The sequence below is a fragment of the Macaca nemestrina genome, chromosome 2 (assembly GCF_043159975.1).
Source record: "Macaca nemestrina isolate mMacNem1 chromosome 2, mMacNem.hap1, whole genome shotgun sequence".
Lineage (NCBI taxonomy): Eukaryota > Metazoa > Chordata > Mammalia > Primates > Cercopithecidae > Macaca > Macaca nemestrina.
The window spans coordinates 137,138,132-137,160,919 of record NC_092126.1 but is presented as its reverse complement, the minus strand read 5'-3'; the positions used below and the strand labels follow the sequence as shown (position 1 = coordinate 137,160,919).

Sequence of the window (22,788 nt, the reverse complement as noted above, 5' to 3'; positions counted from 1 at the left end):
CAGAGGCATCGCATAATCTTTGTATGTTGCAGACCTTGCAGCCACCCCATCCCCAGGAAGGGCGGTGATGAGCTTTTTCCCTGGCATCAGCAGTGTGTGTGCAGAGATGATTCCTGGGCAGGAGAGCACCCTGAGTATTCTGCTAAAAGCTGTTTTTAGGTGCCCCGTGTCTTTGCTGTGTTTGGATAGGTGAGGGATGAAGTCCCATCAGACTGTGGGTCAAGGTTGGTGCAGGCCTTGGGTCCACAGGCTGACTCCAGGATACCCTGAATAGAGCTAGTGTATTGTGTGTGGTTAGTATTCATATCCTGGGATCAGCGATATTGGGGGTTCATGTGTTCCCTTTGCTGTGTTGTTGAGGGCCCCTGGGAGGCTCTTCTAACCTCTAAGCCTTAATTGCCTCACCTCTAAAATGGGATCATAATATGCCTGTTGTTAGGGTTGTTATTAAGATAAAATGAGATGATGTATGTAAGGGCACAGTAAGTCTTATCAAGCATTTCTTGACTGTCTGTTAATTGCTGGACACCTGTAGGATTTTAACATTTTTTCAAATAAATCACTGAAGAAAGTTTAGGAATTTGAAGCGGTTGTTATCTAGAAGAAAAGAGATGGTTACTCAAAGATTCGGTTTCATTATAAGCCTCCTGCTGCCCGTGAGTGACCAGTTCTCTGAATTTCCATCCTCCATCTGTTTTGCAATAGTGGAAATCTGTGAAAGAGGGATATTCAAGTTCATTTGGGCTAAGATGTAAAGGGGGAGGGCTAAAGCTCATGAATAACATGAGGGTTACAGGGTTGTTTATGTTTTTCCCTCCCAAATTAACAAAGCTAAGGAGAGACTGGCCAGACAAACCTCCTACCTTCATGTAAGCAAGTGCACTTATGGTTTTATAGATGAGTAGCCTCTGCTTTCTATCTTAGTCTATTTGTGTTGCTATGAAGAAATACCTGAGGCTGGGTAATTTGTGAAGAAAGAGGTTTATTTGGCTCATGGTCCTGCAGCTTGCACAAGAAACATGGCACCAGCCTCTGCTCAGCTTCTGGTGAAGGTCTCAGGCTGCTTCCTGTCATGGCAGAAGGCAAAGGTAGCCTGCATTTGCAGAGATTACGTGGAGAGAAAAGAGGCAATGGAGAGAGAGGGGAGAGAAGTTCCAGGCTCTTTTAACAACCAGCTCTTGCAAGAACTAATAGAGCAGAGCTCACTCACTGCCCACCACCACCCTGGGACAGCATTAATCGCTTCATGAGGTGTCCACCCCCATAACCCAAACACCTCCCATTAGACCCCACCTCCAGTGTTGGAATTAGATATCAACATGAGATTTGGGGGGACAATCATCCAAATATAGCACTTTTTAAAAAAAATTTAGGGAAGAAAATGCTTCTGGTTGGTAATTGGATGTGTACATTTGTAAACCACACTGACTTAGTCTATTTAGGCTGCTCTAACAAAAATACCAGAAATTGGATAGCTTATAAACAAAAATAATTTTGGAGGCTAGGAACCCCTAGATCAAGGTGCTAGCAGATTCAGTCTGGTGAGGACCCACTTTCTGGTTCATAGAGAGCTGTCTTTCTGCTGTTGTGCTCACATAGAAAGGGTGAGGGATCTCTCCTGGGCCCCTTTATAAGGGCACTAATCCCTGATCACATCCCAAAGGCCCCACCTGCTAATACCATCACTTTGGGGATGAGGATTTCAACATATGAATTTTGAGGGCACATAAACATTCAGATCATAGCACACCCCTTGATCAAGTGGAAGAGTTAAGATGCTGTAACACCTTAAAAGTTCGTTGGTATCATTTATAGTGAAGCATTGCTTGTGGTTGTTCACCAGAAAAGCAGATGAGTCAGTGACAAAAATGAGAGAGAAAATTTGAAATCAACCTCATGGAAATAAAAAATTGGACATTTATGGATTTGTTTTCAGGTTGTGTAAATATAGCAGCAGACTTTTTTAAACTAGGAAAGTACTGAAACGTCTTCTCATATTATTTTTCAAAAATGTTTGGCTTAGGACTGTGTATGCTATTGTGCAGATACTATGACTCTGGAAAAGCTCTTGTGTGTTTTGTTTTTTTTTTTACCTGTTCCCCCATGCCCTTTGTCTCTCTTCATTCTCTCTATACCTTTTTTTGATGACAGAAACATCCATTAATACTTCTGTTGAGTGTCTCATCCAATTTCCACTTAATTTCAAGCACCATCCTTATGACTATCTTCAGTCTTAGGCTTTGACATAGTTTCCTCTTATATTCTTCTGCAAGAATCACTTCCTTAGAGCTGGGTTGAATTACAAGGCAAGGCTGGTCCAAACAGCTTTACCAGTAAGAATTTAGAAGTTTTAACTACAAAGAGAACAAAAGCATCTGAGCATAGGGAGCGAAGATACCACCAGTTCTTCAGTACAGAATTTCTGGCAGCCAGCTCTACCTCTTGGTCCCCTCAACCCCCATCTCTGCACATTTTTGCCTGGAAACAGCCAAATATACAGTGCTTTCATGTCACTAGTCAACAGACAGAGCTGTTTCCCAACTGTGTGAAGACTAGTAAGTCTCTGTGAGCTTTGCATAATCTAAGGCTGTGAGGTGTTACATCACACAGACCAGCGGTCAGTCAGTTACATTTCTCAAAACCCACTGTGCAGCTTTCCAGTCTAGCCAGTTCTCTGCTGTGAGTCCCACAACAGACGTCATCAGGGAACACCTGTCCTTGGGCAGAAAGGAGTTTTTAAAAAGAGTCCACATTGACAGTGGCATGGATGGACCCTGCGAACCACCATACTGATTAGGAGATGTCTCATATCCAAGCTTTTGAGGCTGGATGGTTTGGAGGAGAATGGCGACAGAGTAATATTAAAGAGAAAAGGGACTTTGCCAATAGATGGTTCACATTCTTGGATGCTTAAAAAAAATGTAGCCCCATAAGATGTCTTTTTGACATTCGAATTACATTCGAGTTTTGATTTTTCACTGACTTTTCTTCCCCCGCCAATTCTTATCTAATTAAACCTTGAGTTGAAAGCTGAGAAGATTATTTGGGGTAATTTTAACATCGATCTAATAGTTACATGTTCAAATATGATAGCAAAGCTTCTTTTAAACAAAATCTGTTTTTTCTTGAAAAGTGAGCTTCCATTTCTGCCTGTGGCTTGGCTTAGGCACTTTGGATGGTTCGTGTCAGTGTTAAGGTCTGAATACCCACATCACCTTCTCCAAGGTTAATATGTCCCTGCCTTTTCTCAATCGTAAAGACCTAAGCTTCTCCCAGGGAGATCCTACATTGCATTAGGGGCCCAGCTAACCTCTTGAATTGGGTTTGGGTGGGGGCTGGAGTGCTAAAGATCTTTTAGAGCTTCCTGCCCAGCCCAAGGAAACAGAGATGTTACTGGACTCCAGAATATGACCAGAACCGCCCTTCTGGACCCTGCATCCCAGGTTCTTCTTGAGAACTTCTTAGTCTCCTGGGTTGGGGTTACTGAAGGGAGGAGACACTTGACCTCTGGGAAGAGTTATTGAATAGAAGGCAACTCTGTGAAAGCTGCCAAGGAAGTGCCATTCCATTTGCATTTGTCGTTTTTCCTCTGTTCTTCACCTTCTTTTCGTACCAACCCATTGAGACCCACTAATATGCTAGACCGTGAAGCAGTCTGTAGTGTGTAGCAATCCCCAAGTTCCCTGTGCTCCCAGAGTCCCCAGCTCGTTTCTGCCTCTACTGTTCCTCAGTTCACTGTTTCTTAGCCTTGATGTTTCTCCTATCCTGTTGTGAGTCAAAATCTGTTTCCCATCCCCTTTGCTTCTGTGGCCATTCCCTTCCAGGTATGGCCATGTTATGTATGTGATTTCCCCTTCTCCTGGCCCACAGCCCACTTGGTCGGTATCATCTTCCTGTCTTACCTGTGTTCCACTGAAAGTCCAAGCTGAGCTGCGCCCCTCGTCTTCTTTCCCATGTCTCCTCCTACCACCTTCAGAATAAAAATTGTCTACCTGGTGGTCTCTCCACTGGTCTAAAATGTGCCACTCTTTTTCCAGTCATGGAAAAAGATAGACACAGTTAGGAATATATAATGATACTGATTTACTTAACTTTCAGGCCTCAGCTCTTCCAAACTTGCTTTAGACTAAGTTAAAGCAAGATTAGGCATTCTCCATTGCCTAGATTTTGTGGAAGAGTAACGTATGTGGGAAAAGAGCATCGTGGCCTCACTGTTGAGCTGTGTGTATGTCCAGCTTAGCACTGTACCTTGTGTTTTGGGTGCCAATTATTGGCCAGGTGCCGTACTGAGACAGTCTTTTGGTATTTGTCTATCTCAGTCATGCCTCCTAGTAACCTGGTGACATGAGAACTGGTGACATGAGAAGAAACCATTATCATTCCCTTTCTGTGGATGAGGAGAAACATCGCAGGTTCTGACTCTGATGTTGCATCAATCTGAGATGCCTGAAGACGTCTTAAGTCCAGCCCTGAACTCAGAGAATCTCTCTTAAGGGACAATTAAGACAATGTCCAAAACACAACATTCCTCAGCCAGACAGCATCTTGCAAAGAATGTTTTTAAACAACCAGGTTCACCTCTGTGCTTCCTTGCCAGATGCAATGGACATAATGGTCTGAGAACTTCACCATTATGCTGCTCCTGTCATGGCATAGTCTTCTTATACTTTTCAGGGTATAATAGACATTCTTAATCTTTGCAATTATTATTGCATAGTCCAAAGAAGCCTTACTTAAAACTCTAATTGCCAGATGAATTAATTGTCTGATCTGTCATGCCAGGCTCAGTCTTTGGAGGCAGAAGGATTTAGAATAGGGTGCAAACATTTACCAGCACAGTACAAAGATCATAGGCACCAGAGTCACATGTGGACCTGGGTTCCAGTCATGACCTTCCCACTTTGCCATCTTGTGATCTTGAGCAAGTGTGTGATTTTCTCTGAGCCTCAGTTTTTCCAGGTTTAGAGCATTGATAGTGTTTGTTGGTTTATCAGTTTATGTGAAGTTGGGCTCATTTCCCTCTTTGTTTTACTGTGTTTTGAGACCATTGCAAATCATGGGTTATGATAAACTACCCAAACAGACCAATATTGGTTAAATTTTCCTGTAAATGAAAGATGCTGCTGCCTGTCACAGTTACCATGTCTGTGAACAGTCGGGAAAGCAGCTTCGATAAGAGCCTTTGCCCTTATCCCATTTACACCTCTTTTCAAGTGGTGGGATGTAATTGAATGAGAATTATTTAAGTACCCTCTATCCTGAACCTTTCTGACCCTAGGAACAGATTAATGTTAACGTGTTAAATGTTTTATATGAAGAATATCTGTTTACAATCTCAATTAATACTTCTTCTGAAAAATTAGAAGTTAAACTAAAGTAGTTAAGGCTGTTTGTGGGGAAAGGAATGAAAAGGAAAAACCAGAATCAAGTTGTCAAAGAATAGCAAATAACCTTTGGTAATTAGTTGGAGAAATAAAAGGAATTCAGCCCAGTCTGAACTTTTCTTTTATCCCTCCCTGCATCCTGTGTTGAATCTTCTACATGTTGCCCTAAAATTGGCAATGCAACCTAAAGCCAATGTCTGACCCTTATGGACAGGAGACTAGATCAAGATGCTTATAGAAAATAAGAACACCGCTGTTTCTCCCTGGAATTGCGTCTGGCAAGGAAGCACAGAAGGTCAACTTAGTTGTTCAGAAACATTCTTTGCAAGATGCTGTTTGGTCAAGGAATGTTGTGTTTCCGACATTGTCTTAATTATCCCTTGGGAGAAATCTCTGAGGACAGGGCTGGACTTAGATGTCTTCACACATCTCAGATTGGTTCCTTTGGAGATAAATAGTTCAGTAAACAGTTTGGAATTTTGTTCTGATACTGGCCTCCTGGGTAAGTTCCTTTTTGGAATTTCAACAATAAAACCATCTTGAGCAGGACCTAAGATGTTGCTAACCTTTGTGGAATTATTTTCTATATTCTACACAGAAAGAGATAGTATAGAAGTGTAATTAAGGTGTAGGATTGGGAAGTATGGGTCTGAATCCCAGCTCAACATTTTGCTAGCTCCTTAGCGTGGGACAGCTTTCTTAATCACCGTCCCTCAGTCTTCCCACCTATGTCATGAGGATGGTAATAGTGCAATTTTTAAGATTGGTTGGATTTAAAAAAATGAAATAAAGCACTTAAATGCTCATTATAGTTTCTGGCACATAGTTTGCAGCCAGTAAATGTTAGCTGTTATCATTGTCAATGCAATGTGATAAGATTATTTTCTTCTTTTTTTTTTTTTTTGAATAAGTGGTTATCATACAGTAGATTGAAAACCAATCTTTTAAATCATGTGATTGTGCATTCTTCTTCGTGCATCACTTGAGATTGTCAAATTGAAGCCATCTGCCTTGGATTACTGTGTAACTGTGCAGTTTCTATCATTGATTAATTATGAAAGCCAGACATGTAAGATATGTAAGATAACTTGCCAAATTCCCATGTATTTCTAACTTTTCACCCCTTTAAGATAGCAAAGTCAGAAATGGACTTAGTGAGATTTTCAGTGTCCTAAGTAGAGAGAGATAAACTGTTTCAATTTGAAAATCATGTTTATGTCTCAAAACTGTTAGGTTGATTCTGGATTTTCTTTTAAAGCAGTGAAAGTCGCCTTTTAACTTGCTACAGTTCAAATTGGTTAAAGAGGGACAGCGTTGATAGATGCTTTGGATGGTGGTGCTGTTTATCAGAACATTTTTTAAAAACCAATAGGCTGTCATTAAAGAGGCTCTGCTGTTTTTCATTGGGTACAGTAACTTGATAGAGACTAGCTTCTTTTTAATATATAATTCTGTATTTTATATATTGAGTAAGTGACTCTTAAGAAATGAGTGTTGTGTTGTCCTTGTAGGATACCTAGTTGTTTCATCAGAAACAGAGTATCTTTTTCTCACAATAAATTGTCCTTTTTGTTTTCACAGTGTATTTCTAATTGATGTTTAGGCTCACAAGAAAGTTTTGAAAATATTTTTAATTTTGTTGTATAGTAATAGTCATGAGAAAGAGGTTGTGGTTTCTAAGACTTTAAGCGTGGAGATAATTCTACATGGTGAAGCCCGTTGATCTTTAATAATATTTTTTTAGCTCTACTGGGCACAGTTCTCCTGGCAAAATGTGACACCAGAGTTGCACATTGACAGCCATAGCAAGAAATGAGGCAGTGCTCCGGAAAACTCACAGGGCACTGCAGGTAGAAACAGTACTTTCCTTTGCAAATGAGGTTGAGTCAGAGAGTTGCATTCATGCCTTTCAAATATGGCCATTTATTTCCCCAGAAAAGGTAGAAACAATACTTTCCTTTGCAAATGAGGTTGAGTCAGAGAGTTGCATTCATGCCTTTCAAATATGGCCATTTCTTTCCCCAGAAAAGGTAGAAGACAAAAGTTTGAACAGAAAGCAAAAATATCAGAGTAAAATCTCTTTTGTCATAAGCTGTCGGTGTTATTTTTAAAACAGCTTATTAAATATTTTATATGGAAAATAAATACCACATTTGAATAGTACCATATTTAAATAGAAAACGTTAAGTGAAGCAAATGCCGATTTGTAGGCAGTCCACAGGCTGCGATGTTTTGCGTATCATTCATATAATTGGAAACATGTCAAAGGTGTATCAGCGAGTTGAATGTTTATGTCAAAGAATATTACGTGACAGTTTTCACATAAGGTTAAATCTATTTTTATCTGTCTGCTGTCACTTGAGAGTGTTAGTTGAGAACACTCTCCCTGGCATCTCTGTTGCCTTTGACTGTCGAACATTACGCTCTGTGACCTGCCTGGGTCACTTCTACTTGTTTGATTTAAAGGGGTTCACAATGGCCAGCCTTAAACAGAGTGCTTTCTATTAAACAGCTCTGCATCTCGTGTGGATTGGACAGTAATTACTTTGTGAAAATGCCCCCTCCCCCTTTTCAGTAAGATTCAGGATTTTTTGTTTTCTGTGTTTGCATCTCACTTTTCATGCACTATTTTTCCCCAAGTCTCCCAAACAGAGATGGCTATTGATGGGCCATGCATGCACTCACACTTCCGAAAGGATTGCTATTTGAACCTTTCATGACATGACATGAATGCTGCTGTTGAGAATGGTTGAGAAACAAACAGAAAGTAGCCGTCTAGACAGCCTGCGTACTATGGGCCGGTCAAAAGAAAGATGCATTTGCAGACCAAGGTGTCATTCATAGAAAATGTTCATTGGGCATGTCTGTACATCTCCAGACATTCTTATGTGGTCATTCCAGGGTTAGATGGTATCTAGAAATGTTTATAAGTTCTTAAACACAAGACAGAATTTCAGATTGGGTTCCAGAAGTTTCTTTGGTTAAACTTCCCAAGAGATAACAGGATTTGTAATGATTAGCTGAGTAGTCCTTGAGTACACTTAGATAGAAGGAAAATTCCTACCATCTATTCCCTGTTGGTAAATAAAAATTTGATCTTATTTGTTACCTGCAGGGCGAAGAAACCAAAAGCCTGACTCTTGTCCTGCATCGGGACTCTGGCTCCCTGGGATTCAATATTATTGGTGGCCGGCCGAGTGTGGTATGTTAATTACTAAAATGTGTTTTTCCTTTTCCTGGTGTAGCTGGAAAGAGAGGTCAAGGTTTGAAGGGGACAGCGAGGAGCAGGAAACCTTGCTGACTTCATTCTGCTCTCTGTCATTAGAGTTCATTGGCTATCTAACATCTTCACACTTAGGGATTTTTATTGTGTAGTCTCCTAAAACAGCATTGGCCTAGTAATATAACAGCTAATTTAAACTGTTTGGTTCTGGGGGTGCATTTCTTTTTTTGAATTTCTTTCTTTTATTAGGGGGTACATTTCTGATTGTACAGCAGTTGGGCTGAATGAAGTTGCATGAGATGTGTGCAGTTGGAACTGGATAACCAGCCACCCTCCTAGACCGAGCTGGAGTGTGGGCTGCAGACTGGAAGCCTGATCTTGAGTTCTGCTCTGTCAGCTGTTCATTAGTCAGAGACAATTCCCTAATTTGTGGGTGACTGCATCCCTTTGTTTTCTCCTCCCACTGCAGCTCTTTGACCACCACATTGATCAGCAGACACTCCTCTAGAAAGAAGAGGCCGAACTCAAATCTGCCAGTTTAATTATGGGGAAAATGTTCAAAGAATGGGCTCCGGAGAGTAGCAGTGTTTCAGAATCTCACATTTCAAGGGGGATTATCTGAATATGTCCCATCCCTTACCCTTTTCTTTTCCTGACCATCTCCTCGTTTATTAGCTTGAAAGGAAAATAGTTAAAGGAAAGGAAAACAAAAATCTTTCATTCAACAAATAAGTATTGAACATAGGCTGTTTGCTAAGGGCCAGGAGGTACAATGGAGGCCAGAAAGACTGAGGCCCTGTGATCATTGAGTCCTGGTGGGGATGTCAGACAAGAAGCAAGTGAATACAATAATTACAGATTGGATTGGAAGAAGTACGGTGAAGGAACAAACTGGGTGGATGGCACATGGCAGATACCAGCCAAGAAGCAAAGAGTATCATTAGCTTGGGTTATCAGGAAAGACAAGAGGAGATAGTAGTAAGCAGAAACCTGAAGGACAAGAAGATGCTAGCCATCCAGATGGGAATAGTGTGTGCCCTGCCCTCATGGAGCTCACCTCCAGATGGGGAGACTGATGAGTTGGGAGAGCATAGCACTGCTCTCATTGATGTACTCTGTGCCTGCCACCAGCTAATGATGCCTTGGGATGAGTTAACCCTGCGGGAGGAGGTATCCTGGGGAGGGGCCATTGGAGCTGAGTTCAGAAGGTTGAACAAGAGTTTGCTAGATCAGATGACCAAATTTTATTAGTATATATAATGTGTACACACTACCAAACTAGTACGTTATGTGCCTTATTAAAAGTTACATACAAGAGGGAGTATTTTAAATAATAAAATTAAAATATGACTATGAATAAAATGTCAAATATATTCTCCTGCCATTCCAATGCATTGTGTTACATGCATCCACCTGTGAAGACCCATGGGCTAAAATAAAGCGGTTGGACACTAGGTTTTGCAGGGATGGGGATTGGCGCTCATACAAGGCCTGAAGCAGGAAGAGAGTTGGGAATTGGGGGAGCTGCAAGTAAGCAGAGTGTGGAAATGGAAAGAGTTGAGGGATGGGCAGGGAAGTGGTCAGAAAGAGGGCTGGTGAAGAAAACAAGGGCTTGACCCCAAAGGGCCTAAGTCTTGAGTCTGGGATTTAAATTACGTAGGGTGGGAGTGGCCAACACATGGCTTCAGTTGAAGGGAGTGACACAAAGAGATTTATGATTAAATTCCCTTTGCTTTTAGCCCATTCCGCAGTTTCAAAAACAAACCAAAACAATGGTTTATTATAAGAAACGACAACTTTATGTGATTTGTAGTTGTTAAAATGATGAACATTATCTGTCTTATCCAACACACATATGAAAAAGAACATTGTAAATGATGAGACTAAATTATAAATATGAAGGTAGATGGGGACAGGGATCATTCCCACTTTATTGAGCCCCAGGGATGTGATCACATAGTTGTGTTTCTTGTATTCTCTCTGTGGAATTCTTAAAAAACTGTAGAACTGCGTGAGGTTGGTATATTTTTATTTTTACCTTCTACCGGTTGACTAAGATCCTAGGCTGTGTGCCATCATGTGCTTTTCTGATTTAGTCTCTGCTGCCAGGGGTCTGCTGCACTCTCCAGTCTTAGGAGGGACTGAGGGAGCAAGCTGCACTCAAATATCTAGACATTTGGCTCCAGGAAGCAGCAGGGTCAGACTTGAGCCAGTGGGTCAAAACATGAGCCCATGTTGTACAATTTACCATCAAGAACATGTTTTGCCATTTAGCACAAATGAGTGGGCTGTTCTTGTTTACACTCATAATTATTCCTCCACCCTTTGTTACCAGTTTTGAGAAACAACTTCAATAAATTAAGATTCACTTCACAATTAGATGTTTCACAAGCTGTAGCAAACAAAAGAACCCAAACCAAGAAGACCTATTCTCTGCCCCAGGTCTAAACCACACCAAAGCCTAATGTTGGAAATTGCTCAAAATGGAGAGGCCTGTGGCCAAGTGATCGTTGGGAAACCTACTGTGTTAAAGCCAGTGAAGATGGTGTTCAGTTTCCACACTCATCAGGTGCAAAGTGACATTCCAGCCCCACTGGAATACAGTTCTTCCTTGTGCTTATCAAAGAGCATGTTTCAGTTATTTTCTTTTTCTTTTTTACAAAAGGTGATTTGAGTACAAGCCAGACCTGATTTTGTAGCTTGCATTGCTATTTTCAGTTTATGTGGTCCTTTTGCAAGAACTGCCTGCATGGCTCCCAGAGGAAAATTTAATTCCACCTGCTTGTGTTTGCCATAGTGTTTTTCAAAATTTGTCCTGATTAGCAGAAATAGCATCATGAAACCTGAATGTATTCTGCACTGTTGCCTGGAAAATCTGGCAGGTCATTGAGTACATGTTAAAAAGCCAAGATGAGCAACAACGCACACACGTTATTAGTTACTAGAAGAATACAGTACAAATGATGTCTGTGTTTCCCAAGGAATTCCTGTGTTAGATGCTTGGTTGGGTTGTGAAATAGCCCAGCCATATCTCTGACGTAAGGCTTTTCATTGCGTGATCAGTATGCAGTGCTCTTAGCAAAATCATATCATTTGTTAGTCCTCAACCCTAAAGAAACAGCAGCTAGTCTGTTGTGTCAAACCTTTCACCTAAGCCTTTGGGAAGTGTGCTTTATTGTTAGGTACCCCTGCTATGAAAACAGTCCCTTTCATTTCTCTCTTACTTAAGCCAACAAAACAAATTCCAAGTCATATTAGTTCACCTTGATAAATAACTCTAACTTAAAATGTGTTAGGAGAGGAGCCAAACAAACTTAGAATAGAGATACCTTTTAAGAGAAAAATCTAGCTGTTTTTTTTTTTTTTTTTGAGATGGGGGTCTCACTCTGTCACCCAGGTTGGAGTGCGGTGGCACAATCTTAGCTCACTGCAACCTCTGCCTCCCAGGCTCAAGCCGTCCTCCCACGTTGGCCTCCTGAGTAGCTAGGACCATAAATGCCCGGCTGATTTTTTGTATTCGTAAAGATGGGGTTTCACCATGTTGCCCAGACTGATCGTGAATTCCTGAGCTGAGGCGATCCACCAGCCTCAGCCTCCCAAAGCGCTGGGATTGCAGGTGTGAGCTGCCATGCCCTGCCTGCTTTATGTGCTTTTTGCATCCTTTCCCACCCCTCACCACTGCCTCAATTTAATCTGACTTCTGGTGTTTGTTCTTGCCTCGGTTCCTCTCTGATTTTTGCTTGAGCTTTCTAGTGCTCCTTAAGAGTTATTGCTTATGTGCAGTGTGGTATTTTGCAAAACAAACAAAAGCCAAAATCCCATCCCCTATCTCCCTCTTTCTCTCCAGCCAAGAAATGCAAAGTGGTTAAATCAGAGTAAACACAGATCTCTTTTCATTTGATATATTGACATCACCTCTTAGGGAACTCAAGCTTGTTCATAAATCTTTTGTGGTCCATTGAGACTCTTCAAGTTCATCTAGTGGAATATTCCATAGCCTGAAATGTTGGACTTCTGAATTCCTGTGTGTTTTGGGTTTTCTCAGTGGGAGACTAGATTGCACACAGAGCATGTGCAAGAGGATCCACTTCGCCTCAGTTTGAAACTGAGCTGTACTACTTTTTAGTTGTGTGACCTTGGGTGAGTTACTGAACCTCTCTCTGTCTCAGGTTTTTCATCTGTGGAATGGATAATAATAGTACTTATCACTTGTGGTTACTGTGAGGATTAAACAGTGCACATAGAACACTCACTATGTACCTGGTATCTAGTTTGTGCTCAGTAAAGGAAGCTACTGTGTAGTTTTATACATCCATTTCAGGTGTGCATGTAGGGAGCTACACAGATGTGTTTAGACTAGTGCATCAGTAAGGCTGCAGTGAGAGAGGAAGGAGGCACAGAGGTATTCAGATGGTAAAGGGTTAGCGTACAGGAGGCCTGTGCAGGGCACTGTGATGCTAGGCAGGGATGCCTTTTGAGGATAGCTGATCCTACACAGCACCCACAGGCTCCCTGACCCTTCTCTTGAAAGAGCATTGATGGAATCCAGATGCCGGTTAGAGACATATCTTTGTCATGTGGGGATAAATGTCGGGAAAAACACTTAATGCTCATTTTAGGTTGTGATTTTGGTTTCTTTTGGTGAATCATATAACATTTTACTCTGTGTGTGTGTGTGTGTGTGTGTGTGTTTGGGGAAGTGTGAAGTAGGAGAGAAGGACTGAGAAATGTACATTTTTCCAACATTAGTTATTGCTGTTGCATTTGAAGGGGTAGATTGAATCACACTTGAAGTCATTCCCTTCCCTCTTTAGAATATAGGGATTGTTTTTTGGTTTTGTTTTTTGCTGTTTAAAGAGGAAAATGTTTTATTTTCAGAGTTATTTTTAACAAATGGAATTTTTATATGTTTGTATTCAGAGTAATTGTTATTGAAATAAATCTTCTAATGACATGCGGCAAGGAATTTACCATGACTAGATTTTGGAGTTTTGTGGAACATTCTGAGCTTACATTTCAAATGATTTTGTTTGGAAATATCACATGCTTGTGCCATTTAATTTATAAATCCGTCTGTTAATCGCTAGAAATTTAATCCACACACTTGGAGAGAACTCATTGCAATACTGTTTGAAAAGAAGTTCATGAACAAGCTGTGGGGGTTTTTTATGAGCTTGTTGGAGTCTTTTGATTTTAAAGAAAGGAAGGAGTTTGAGCAGTGAGCTGTCGTTGTTCCCAGAAAGTTTTAGTTCTGACATTTAATTCAAAGATCTAAAGGGATTCAAGGAGGTCGGAGATCAGAATGTATTGGGACTAGAGTGATGGTAGTGCATTGGAACAAAAACAAAGTATCTGTTTTCACAGTCGAATTATTAGATATTTACAAGCTTAATAACATCCTGTGCAAATGAGGATGTGGGAAAATACTATCTAATGAACAATCAGTATAAACTCTGAAAAGCCATTTGGCAATATCTATGAAATGTACATATCCTTTGACCCAACAGTTCCATTGTTAGGGATTTGCCCTAGAACTATAATAGCAGAGATAATTTAAAATACAAGCAGGAGAGTATTGTCACAGCATTGTTTAATCACAACAAGTGAAAACAGTGTTAGCCTCTTGTTGGATATTGTTCAGTCACTTTAAGAAGTAAGGCAGACCTGGGGAATTGGTAGCAGAAGATCTTAATGATTTTTAGGGTTAAATGAGAGAGGTAAGGACATAAAAGTCAGACTACCATAATTGCATTTGTATGCAAAAAGGAACAAATGCATATTTAGGAAGATGATGCATTAAAATGTTTTCAAAAGGATGCATAAAGTCAAACAGCTACCATGGGGGGAAGAAGGACAGTGGGTTGGAGATGGCAGGGAGACATCAGTTTATGTCCTTTGGTGTGGTTTGAAATATTTTACTGTGTGTTTATTTTAGTTTAAAACAAAAATTAGGAGAAACAAATACCTTTTACCCTATTGCCACTTTTGACACAGCAAGAGTCAGTTACTGTTTTAAGAGTGCAAGCTTTACTTTCATGCTCAACTTAATGTCTAGCATTCATGCTTGTGTTTTTTTAACCCAAAGGATAACCACGATGGATCATCCAGTGAAGGAATCTTTGTATCCAAGATAGTTGACACTGGGCCCGCAGCCAAGGAAGGAGGGCTGCAAATTCATGACAGGATTATTGAGGTATGTGAATACTGGCTAGTGTCTTTTAATAGGCTAAATGCCATCCCATCTTCATCCAGCTCAAAGCAAGACGTTTGATTGGGGAGGGAGGCCTAAAGTGGTAGATGGTTGAGCTGGAGTCACACTTCTCCCATTGTGTGGAACCAGATTGAGTGCTGATTGCCTTGGTGTTAAATTTTTGTTAAATGTAGAAAAGCCAGATTATGAGTGGAGTGTTCACAATTTGGCTTTTTTCATGTGGACCTGAATCTGTTTCGTATGCATCAGTTACAGCTTTGCGCGGAAACCATTGGAGAGTTGGGTGTCAGAACCAGATGAACAATCCCTGTTGTACAAATTGTGCACCGTGTACATATTGATTACCAGGGTACAATTATGTCAGCTTTGGAGTCATTCTAATGTCTTCAGAGCTCACAGCACACACTTAATTCTACAAATGCATTGTTTTCTCTGTTATGTTCGTCCTCTTAGCCTGTTGTTAGTTGTACAACCTGATTGCCCAGGGATTTGCAGGCAGAGGTTGATATTAGAGTTCACATATCATCACTCACTCCATTTTCAGTTCATTCATCATTTCAAACTTTTATACAACAGGTTTGTAGACTCATGTAGGGGAAGTGGATCTCTCAGCCCCACCAAGGCAACACTTTGTAAGAGGGTTGCAGTGTTCTAGGATGCTCTGAAGTCACTGAAAGGGAGAGAACGATTTGTTGCCTCTTCATATGGGCTCTTGTTGCAAAGTTTGATATAAATGAGTTTGATATAAATTTTGTGATGAGTTCGATATAATATAAAGTTTGATATAAATTTTTTACTGGTGTTTTGACCATTTTCATCGCTCTTTGGATGGATACGTATATGGGCTAAATTGATTGGCTTTCCTATTAGGCAAAAAGTACATTTGAGAATCTGCAATGATACGCCAGACCCCACAAGAAATTCACCTATGGGCCGTAGCCGTAATATAGTGCAAATAGAAGAAACCAGAAAAATAGCACTGCTACCAGTGGATGTTTGTTTTCCACACGCATTTTCATACTGTGTGTATTTCCTGAGTATTTTCATGGCCCATTTCAAAATTTCAGACTGAGTGGGAACGAGGACCATGAGCTAAGCCATAAGTGAAGTTCATGTCACTTGCTGGAATGTGGCCACAGGCTTCTTCTGGGGAAAGGAGCCTCAGCAGGACTGAGAACAAAGTCTTGCGTGTCCAGTCTCATCTGGACACATCGTGCAATGTGCAGTATGCTTCAGGATAATTTAAAATCCTCAGGCAAATACACAGTTAAATCTCACAGGGAAAGCAAACTGAACTAGTTCGGGTGTGAGGCTCCCTCCCCTGAGGGAGGGAGTGCATTGTGCTAACTTACATGTTAAAATGATACTTGATTTTGTTTTAAGGACATTATTAATATTGTTGCATCCCCTTTGAAGGTCTGAAGGGTTCTTAAACTTGGAGCTGTTTTTGCTGCATGGTTTAGAGTCAGTCTTTATACTTCCCAGGTCAGGAGAGCAAACAGGAATTTGCTTGGGCAAGAGTGCTTTCCTAAGAGCTCAAATGCGTTCCTTACTGTCTTTTTTGAGAGTGAATACATTTTCTGAGACTATTGTTCAAAAAGATAAGTACAGCTTCCGTTGCCAAGGGTTTGGTGGAACAGCCAGTTTCTCTAAGTAATGGAATTTCATTGCTCTTATGTTTTGCAAATGAGAAATCTACAGCTGGGCAGGATTTTCTCTTGGCAAAGGATGATCTGTATTTGAAATGTTCAGTACGGTTTCTGGTAAGTCACATTCCTCTTTTGAACAGTATGTAAAATATTAATCATGTCTCAGTGTTGAGATGGAAAGAAGGATGACCACAATAGAGAAACGATATATGTGTAATTGCAATTGACACACTGTGCCCTTTGCAGTCAAATTCTAATCTTTTTTGACATGATACAGTGATTCCCATGACTGAAAATATGTTCTCTGGTTTACCTCGTCTGTGTCTGAGTTTATTACCAGGAGGCATGAATGTGATTATTTTAAGAGAGAGAGAGAGAGAGAGAATGTGTGTATATGTGTGTGTGTGTGTGTGTGTGTGTGTGTTTCATCAGTAAGAAGAGTCAGAGTCTCTAGTTTTCCACCATATGTTTTCTTTTTCAGGGGAGTGGGCAAACCACCACCAGATCTTCACCATAAGACCCTTAATTCTTGCAAAGGGGTATTATTAAATCCAGAGATACTAATTGAGTCTGTTCTTTGCTGCAGAGTTCCTCTGCTCTTAATGGTATCTGTTCTCTGAGCCCAGGGCAGTGGCTCTCACCCACATCAGGGCCAGCCCAGCTCCTCCCTGTTTTTTATAAGAAACATTTTGGAATTCCACCAATACTGTGGTGAAATGAAATTTACAAGTAACATTTATATGCATACATACACAAATAATTGTAAAAATATATGGCTGTAGCATAAAAGAAAATCAAAGGAAGATAATTTATAATAAAATATATCAGTGTGCCAGTGTTTTGGCACAGTGACGCTAGACGACACCAGGGCACTGTCAGATGCTCGCACCTCTGTATAGACTCGCTGGGATGCACCTCGTGGCTGCAGATGCTGCCAGATACAAGAGGCTGCTGCTGGTGGCCCAGGCATCATTAATGGCCTTGCTGTACAGGATGTGAATTTCCATGGTAGTGAACAGGTCATGGTTAAGTTCTGACACAGGCAACTACAGTGTTGCTATGATTTATACAAGAGTTGCTTTCCTTGAAACATCTGTGTGTGTATATGTATATATGGCAAGACATACATGTGGTAAAATATACATAACAAAATTTACCATTTTAACCATTGTAAGTGACAGTGCAGTGGCATAAACTACACTGATTTATGTTGCAGAACCTGTACCACCATCCATCTCCAGAACTTTTTCATCTTCCTCAACTGAAACTCTACACCCACTGAACACTAACACCCTCCCCACCTCAACTCCTAGAAACCACCATTCCACTTTCTGTCTCTAGGAATTTGATTTATAGACGGAATCATGTAGTATTTGCCTTTTGTGACTGCCTTATTTCAGTTAGCATAATGTCCTCAAGGTTCGTGCCTGTTGTAGCATGTTATAATTTTCTTCCCCTTTAAGGCTAAATAACATTCTGTTGTCTGTATTTACCACGTTTTGTCCATTCATTCAGCCAGTGATGGACACTTGGGTTGCTTTGACCTTTTGGTTATCTTGAATAATGCTGCTGTGGATGTGGGTGTACAATGTGTGTATATTTACACTGCAGAAAACTCTTTTGTGTTTATATGCAAAACAGAGTTAGGTCTATGCTCAGGTAATTATAAAAAGCTTGTTACTTTATCTTCATGACTATCTGGTGGGATATGTGAAAGTTGTGCTGGAGGCAGAACCATTCTTCATTGCAGGAGATTCTTCATGTCATCTCTGGCACATACCCCTATTGTTGTGATGGTGAAAAATGCCCCTGCAGATTGCTGAAACTCTCACTGGGGAGTGACAGGGGCATCAGGGACAATCACTGAGGTAGAGGCTTGACTTGTTCCAAACCTTGGGACAGGAATTGAGTTGCTCAGAGACAAAGTTGTCAACATCCCTGTCGTCCAGCTAGACTGCCTACCTGATGTGCCCTAACTGGATTCCCTGCACGAGTGCTCCCGAGGCCTGATAAGAAAGCCTGAGCTGGCCTGTCCTGGGGCTGTGGCTGGGAATCTGGGGCCCCCTTAGATTAAGTGCCCTCCCAGCCCACATGGCTGCAGGGCCCATGCTGTCCCCCAGAATCCTGTGTATCCATCTGCCCTGGGCTTGTTGGGCAGACTTTGGTCATACCTATTCCATCTCACATTTGGTACTGGGATTTAGCAAGTTCTGACTTACTCAGTATTGGCTTGGGATTTTTTTGTGTCTTCCCTGCACCCCTCTTACCTGTGAGCTGCCCCGGTCCTTTTTACAACTTCTGACCCCACCTTTGATTGCATGTACTTATTGCATTTAGAAAACTAAATTTAATTTCTCTCTGATGTCTTTAATATTCATTCAAAACTGTAAATATCTCAGTGCCTTTTGTTTTTCTGCCTCTGAGCCTACTGTCTGAACTATATTTTAAAGACAATGTAAGGCTCCTATACTGTAATATCACCAGATTTCTTAAAGGAACTATGCTCATATTCTTTCAAATAGTTTGAGACCTGTGGAAAAATTTTTCCCTGTGCCCAAAGTGTGGGTTATCCAACTGAAGCAGATTTTCTCATCCACAAACACACCACCTTTCTCTGTGGACTCTGGAGTCTACTTTAGGCCAATCTTATTCTACTGAAAGTTATTTAGGAGAGGACAAAAAGGTGAAAAATCACCTAAGGTCATTATTACCCTCAAAATTCTCTTGGGAGAGGTGCCACATGGAGAACATACCATCTCTTTGGAAGTCCAGCCAGCTGGTTTTGCACAGCGCTGGATCACTTCACTGTCTCTCAGCTGACTGCCATATGGAGTGTTTGGCTTGGTCTGTGAATACCTCATTTGGCAAAATGCTCACACTGAGAAAACACCGAGAAACTGAGACCTACTAAGAAACCAGCAAATTTGGCCAGGCCTGGTGGCTTACGCCTGTAATCCCAGCACTTCGGGAGGCCGAGGTGGGCGGATGACAAGGCCAGGAAATCAAGACCATCCCGGCTAACGCAGTGAAACCCTATCTCTACTAAAAATACAAAAAATTAGCAGGGCATTGTGGTGGGCGCCTGTAGTCCCAGCTACTCAGGAGGCTGAGGCAGGAGAATGGTGTGAACCCGGGAGGTGGAGCTTGCAGTGAGCAGAGATCGCACCACTGTACTCCAGCCAGGGGGACAGAGTGAGACTCTGTCACAAAAAAAGAAAAAAAAAAAAAAGCAAATTCACTTTGAGGCATGTGCTATTCAATATATTAATCTCTCCACTTTTTTTGTTTTTTGTTTTTGGCATGGCTTGCCTATAAGTTAAACACTCCTCTGATGCAACTCCCCTGAAACTCTTTCTCAAAGACTTCTAGAGGCCTTCCACATCTATATTTCTTGCCAGTCTTCAAGCCATATGGCTTGGAGAACCAAGCTCGTTTTTGTGTTATAGTAGGCTTGCCTTTGGTGATAAATGAGTCTGTGTAGCAATTGTGTGGGTTAAACGCTGTTCTGCTTTCAGATAGCAATCTTGATTCCCTGGATCCAATGAAAGTGGGAGACTTAAGCCCTCTATTCCCAATAACCATTATTTCATACAATCTTCTGTAAATATGCATTCATCTTGCAAGTGTTATGATTTGGAGACCCAAGGATATGATTACAGAAGCTGTGGAAACTCAAAGGCTTTTGTATAAACCAGTCCTTCTCTTTTTTGTTTATTTTTGGTTTAGTTGGACTGTCACTGCTAACAAGGTTTGTTACAGGGTCAGCTAGAAAGGATTAGCAATGCTTTCCCTCCCAGAGCCAGGCTACTTGGTGGGACAAAGTGAGATTTCACTGCTTGTTATTGTTAGGTGAGAAGATACTGTTCTGAGACCCACTAAAGTTGTAAAATGGTATGTGAATTAAGCTGGAGTATTTATTAAAAAAAAAAAAGTAATAGAAGACTCCCCTTTAAAAAATGTTTCATTTCGACATAATTTCAGACTTGTAGATATGGATTTCTGTACACTATTGACCCAGATTCTCCAAATATTAACATCGACTACACTTACTTTATTCTTTTCTTTCTCTACTCTTTATCACTAAATTCATCAGTGTGAACTTTTTAGGAATAAGAAATTCTCTTATGTAACAGTATGGTAATCTAAACCAGGAAATTCACATTGGTAAAAAACTGTTATCTAATCTTCAGAATTTATTCTGATCTTGCCAATGGTCCCTATGATGCCCTTTATAGCAAAATAAAACCACTGTCATGGGTTTTATTCCATTTTCGTATTTATTTAGTTTCCTTTACTTTAGAACAAACAATTGCTCAGTTTTTGTCTTCCATACCGTTGATATTTTTAAAGAATCTAAACCAGATCTTTTGTAGACTGTCCCTTAATTTCTGTTTGAAGTTTCCTCATGGATGGATCCAGATCATACATTGTGGGCAAGAATACCACAGAAGTGATAGCGTGTCCTTCTCAGTACATCATGTCAGGTCTCACCTGAGGTGAATTTGTCCCTTTTATTTATGTTAACTTGAACCACTTGGTTAAAGTCGTATCTCTCTGTCTCCACTGTAAAGTTACTATTTTCTTCTTTATAATCAATAATTCTCCTTTAGGTAGATGCTTTGAGGCTATGTAAATGTCCTGCTGCTCCTCAAACTGTCACACACTGGTTTTATCATCCATTGACTGTGTTTGGTTGAATCTACTATTGTGGTGATTGACAAATGGTGATTTTTCTAACTCCAATCCTTCCACATTAGTTGACTTTCTACTATAAGAAGGAGTACTCCTTTTTCTCCTATTTAATCTGTTTAATCTGTCTGTCTCTTTCTCTTATCAATATGGACTCATGAGTTTTTACAATTTGGTGGTCACATTGGCCAAGTTTTGGCCAAATGGAGCTCTTTCAAGCTTTTAACCTGTGTTTTTTTTGACATGTTCTCCTCATGTTTTGAGCACTTTCCTACTTCCTAGCACAAGATACTCCAGGTCAATCTTCTGTCCTTGTCCCACTTCTGACATGTCCTTTTTTTTCAAGGACCTCCAGCTTCATTTAGTGGAGAACAGTGTTTAGAAACCAACATATGGGTGCTAGGGTGCTCATTATGATTGAGATTTCATTGCTTCTAGGCACCGTTGGCAGATAGAGCTAGAAAATGTAAATATGTAATATAAACACATGTATATATGCACTACGGTAATAACATATACATCTGTCTTTCTGCATTCATCTGTCTGTATATCTTGGAAACTATGCCTATATCAATACCTCTAATTGGTCAGTCCAAGTCAGTTTGTAATCCAGTTTGTAATTCCTAAAGGAATCCTTTTTAAAACACTGATCCATTTGCTTTTTTCCTTTGAATTCAATCTATGATCTTTGCTTAGATGTTATCAGTGAATTAAAAAATTATTGGTGAAAATTGTTTAAAATGTTTTAATTTTTGGTTTGATTTTAGAGAAAAAATAGGCTGTAAACCAAATGATTTTGTAATTATATTTTTCTTTCATTGTAGGAGTAAGAAAGGCTTGATATTTCTTGCTTAACTATATACAGAAAACTTTTTTTGCTAAACAGGCACAGATATGCATAATCCATTTTTGGTTAATGTTAGAAATAAACACATGAGACTATACTGCTCTCCTCCACAGGGACTGATAACCATTTACCATATTCAGCAACGGAGTATGAAAAGTTTGGTAGCAGTTATCTGTTTAAGAAGTAAAACCTATTCATGTTAATTTGAAATCTCTAACTGTTGTCTTGGTTACCCAAATACTCTGTTTTGATGAAAGAAACTTGATATAATTCAAGCTGCATTTAGAAGATTCTTTGTTAACTGCAAATGTAAGCAGATTTTAGAGATCATTATTAGTAATGGACTCCAACTCGCCATTTCCAAAGGTAGAAACTAGAGTTTCATCTTATAAATCAATTTCAGTATATACAATGATAGTGATATCACCTTGGATTATGGTGTCAAAAAATTCTGAGGACATTCCTGGATTGAGTGCAGATGAGCATTGTGATCATTTAGTGATGTTTGTCATGGGCACACAAACAAGGGGAAGGGTGACATTTTTTGCTGTATATTTGCTGTCTCCGGATGGACTCACTTAAATTATGTTTTTGAAACTATTGCATTGTCATTTGGTAGTAATGACTCTCTTTTCACTAGCATAGCTGCACTCTCAATAAGTCAGTCCATCTCCATTTTTTTAGTCTCCACATATAAAATAAAGTGAATATCATATTTTCCCCTCTCCTATTCCCCGATTTAGCCACTTTTATCACTTTCACTTTACCTTAATAGTCTTTACTAC

General features: G+C 40.3%; 1 protein-coding gene across 1 annotated transcript in view; it reads left to right on the top strand.

Moving 5' to 3' along the window:
* The window catches only part of LOC105479592 (PDZ domain containing ring finger 3), a 239,846-nt gene that overhangs the window by 7,350 nt on the left and 209,708 nt on the right, over positions 1-22,788 (top strand). The window contains exons 2-3 of the mRNA XM_011737611.2: positions 8,500-8,586; positions 14,693-14,800. Of these exons, the coding sequence (XP_011735913.1) occupies positions 8,500-8,586; positions 14,693-14,800 (195 nt within the window). The remainder of the gene's footprint in view (positions 1-8,499; positions 8,587-14,692; positions 14,801-22,788) is intronic.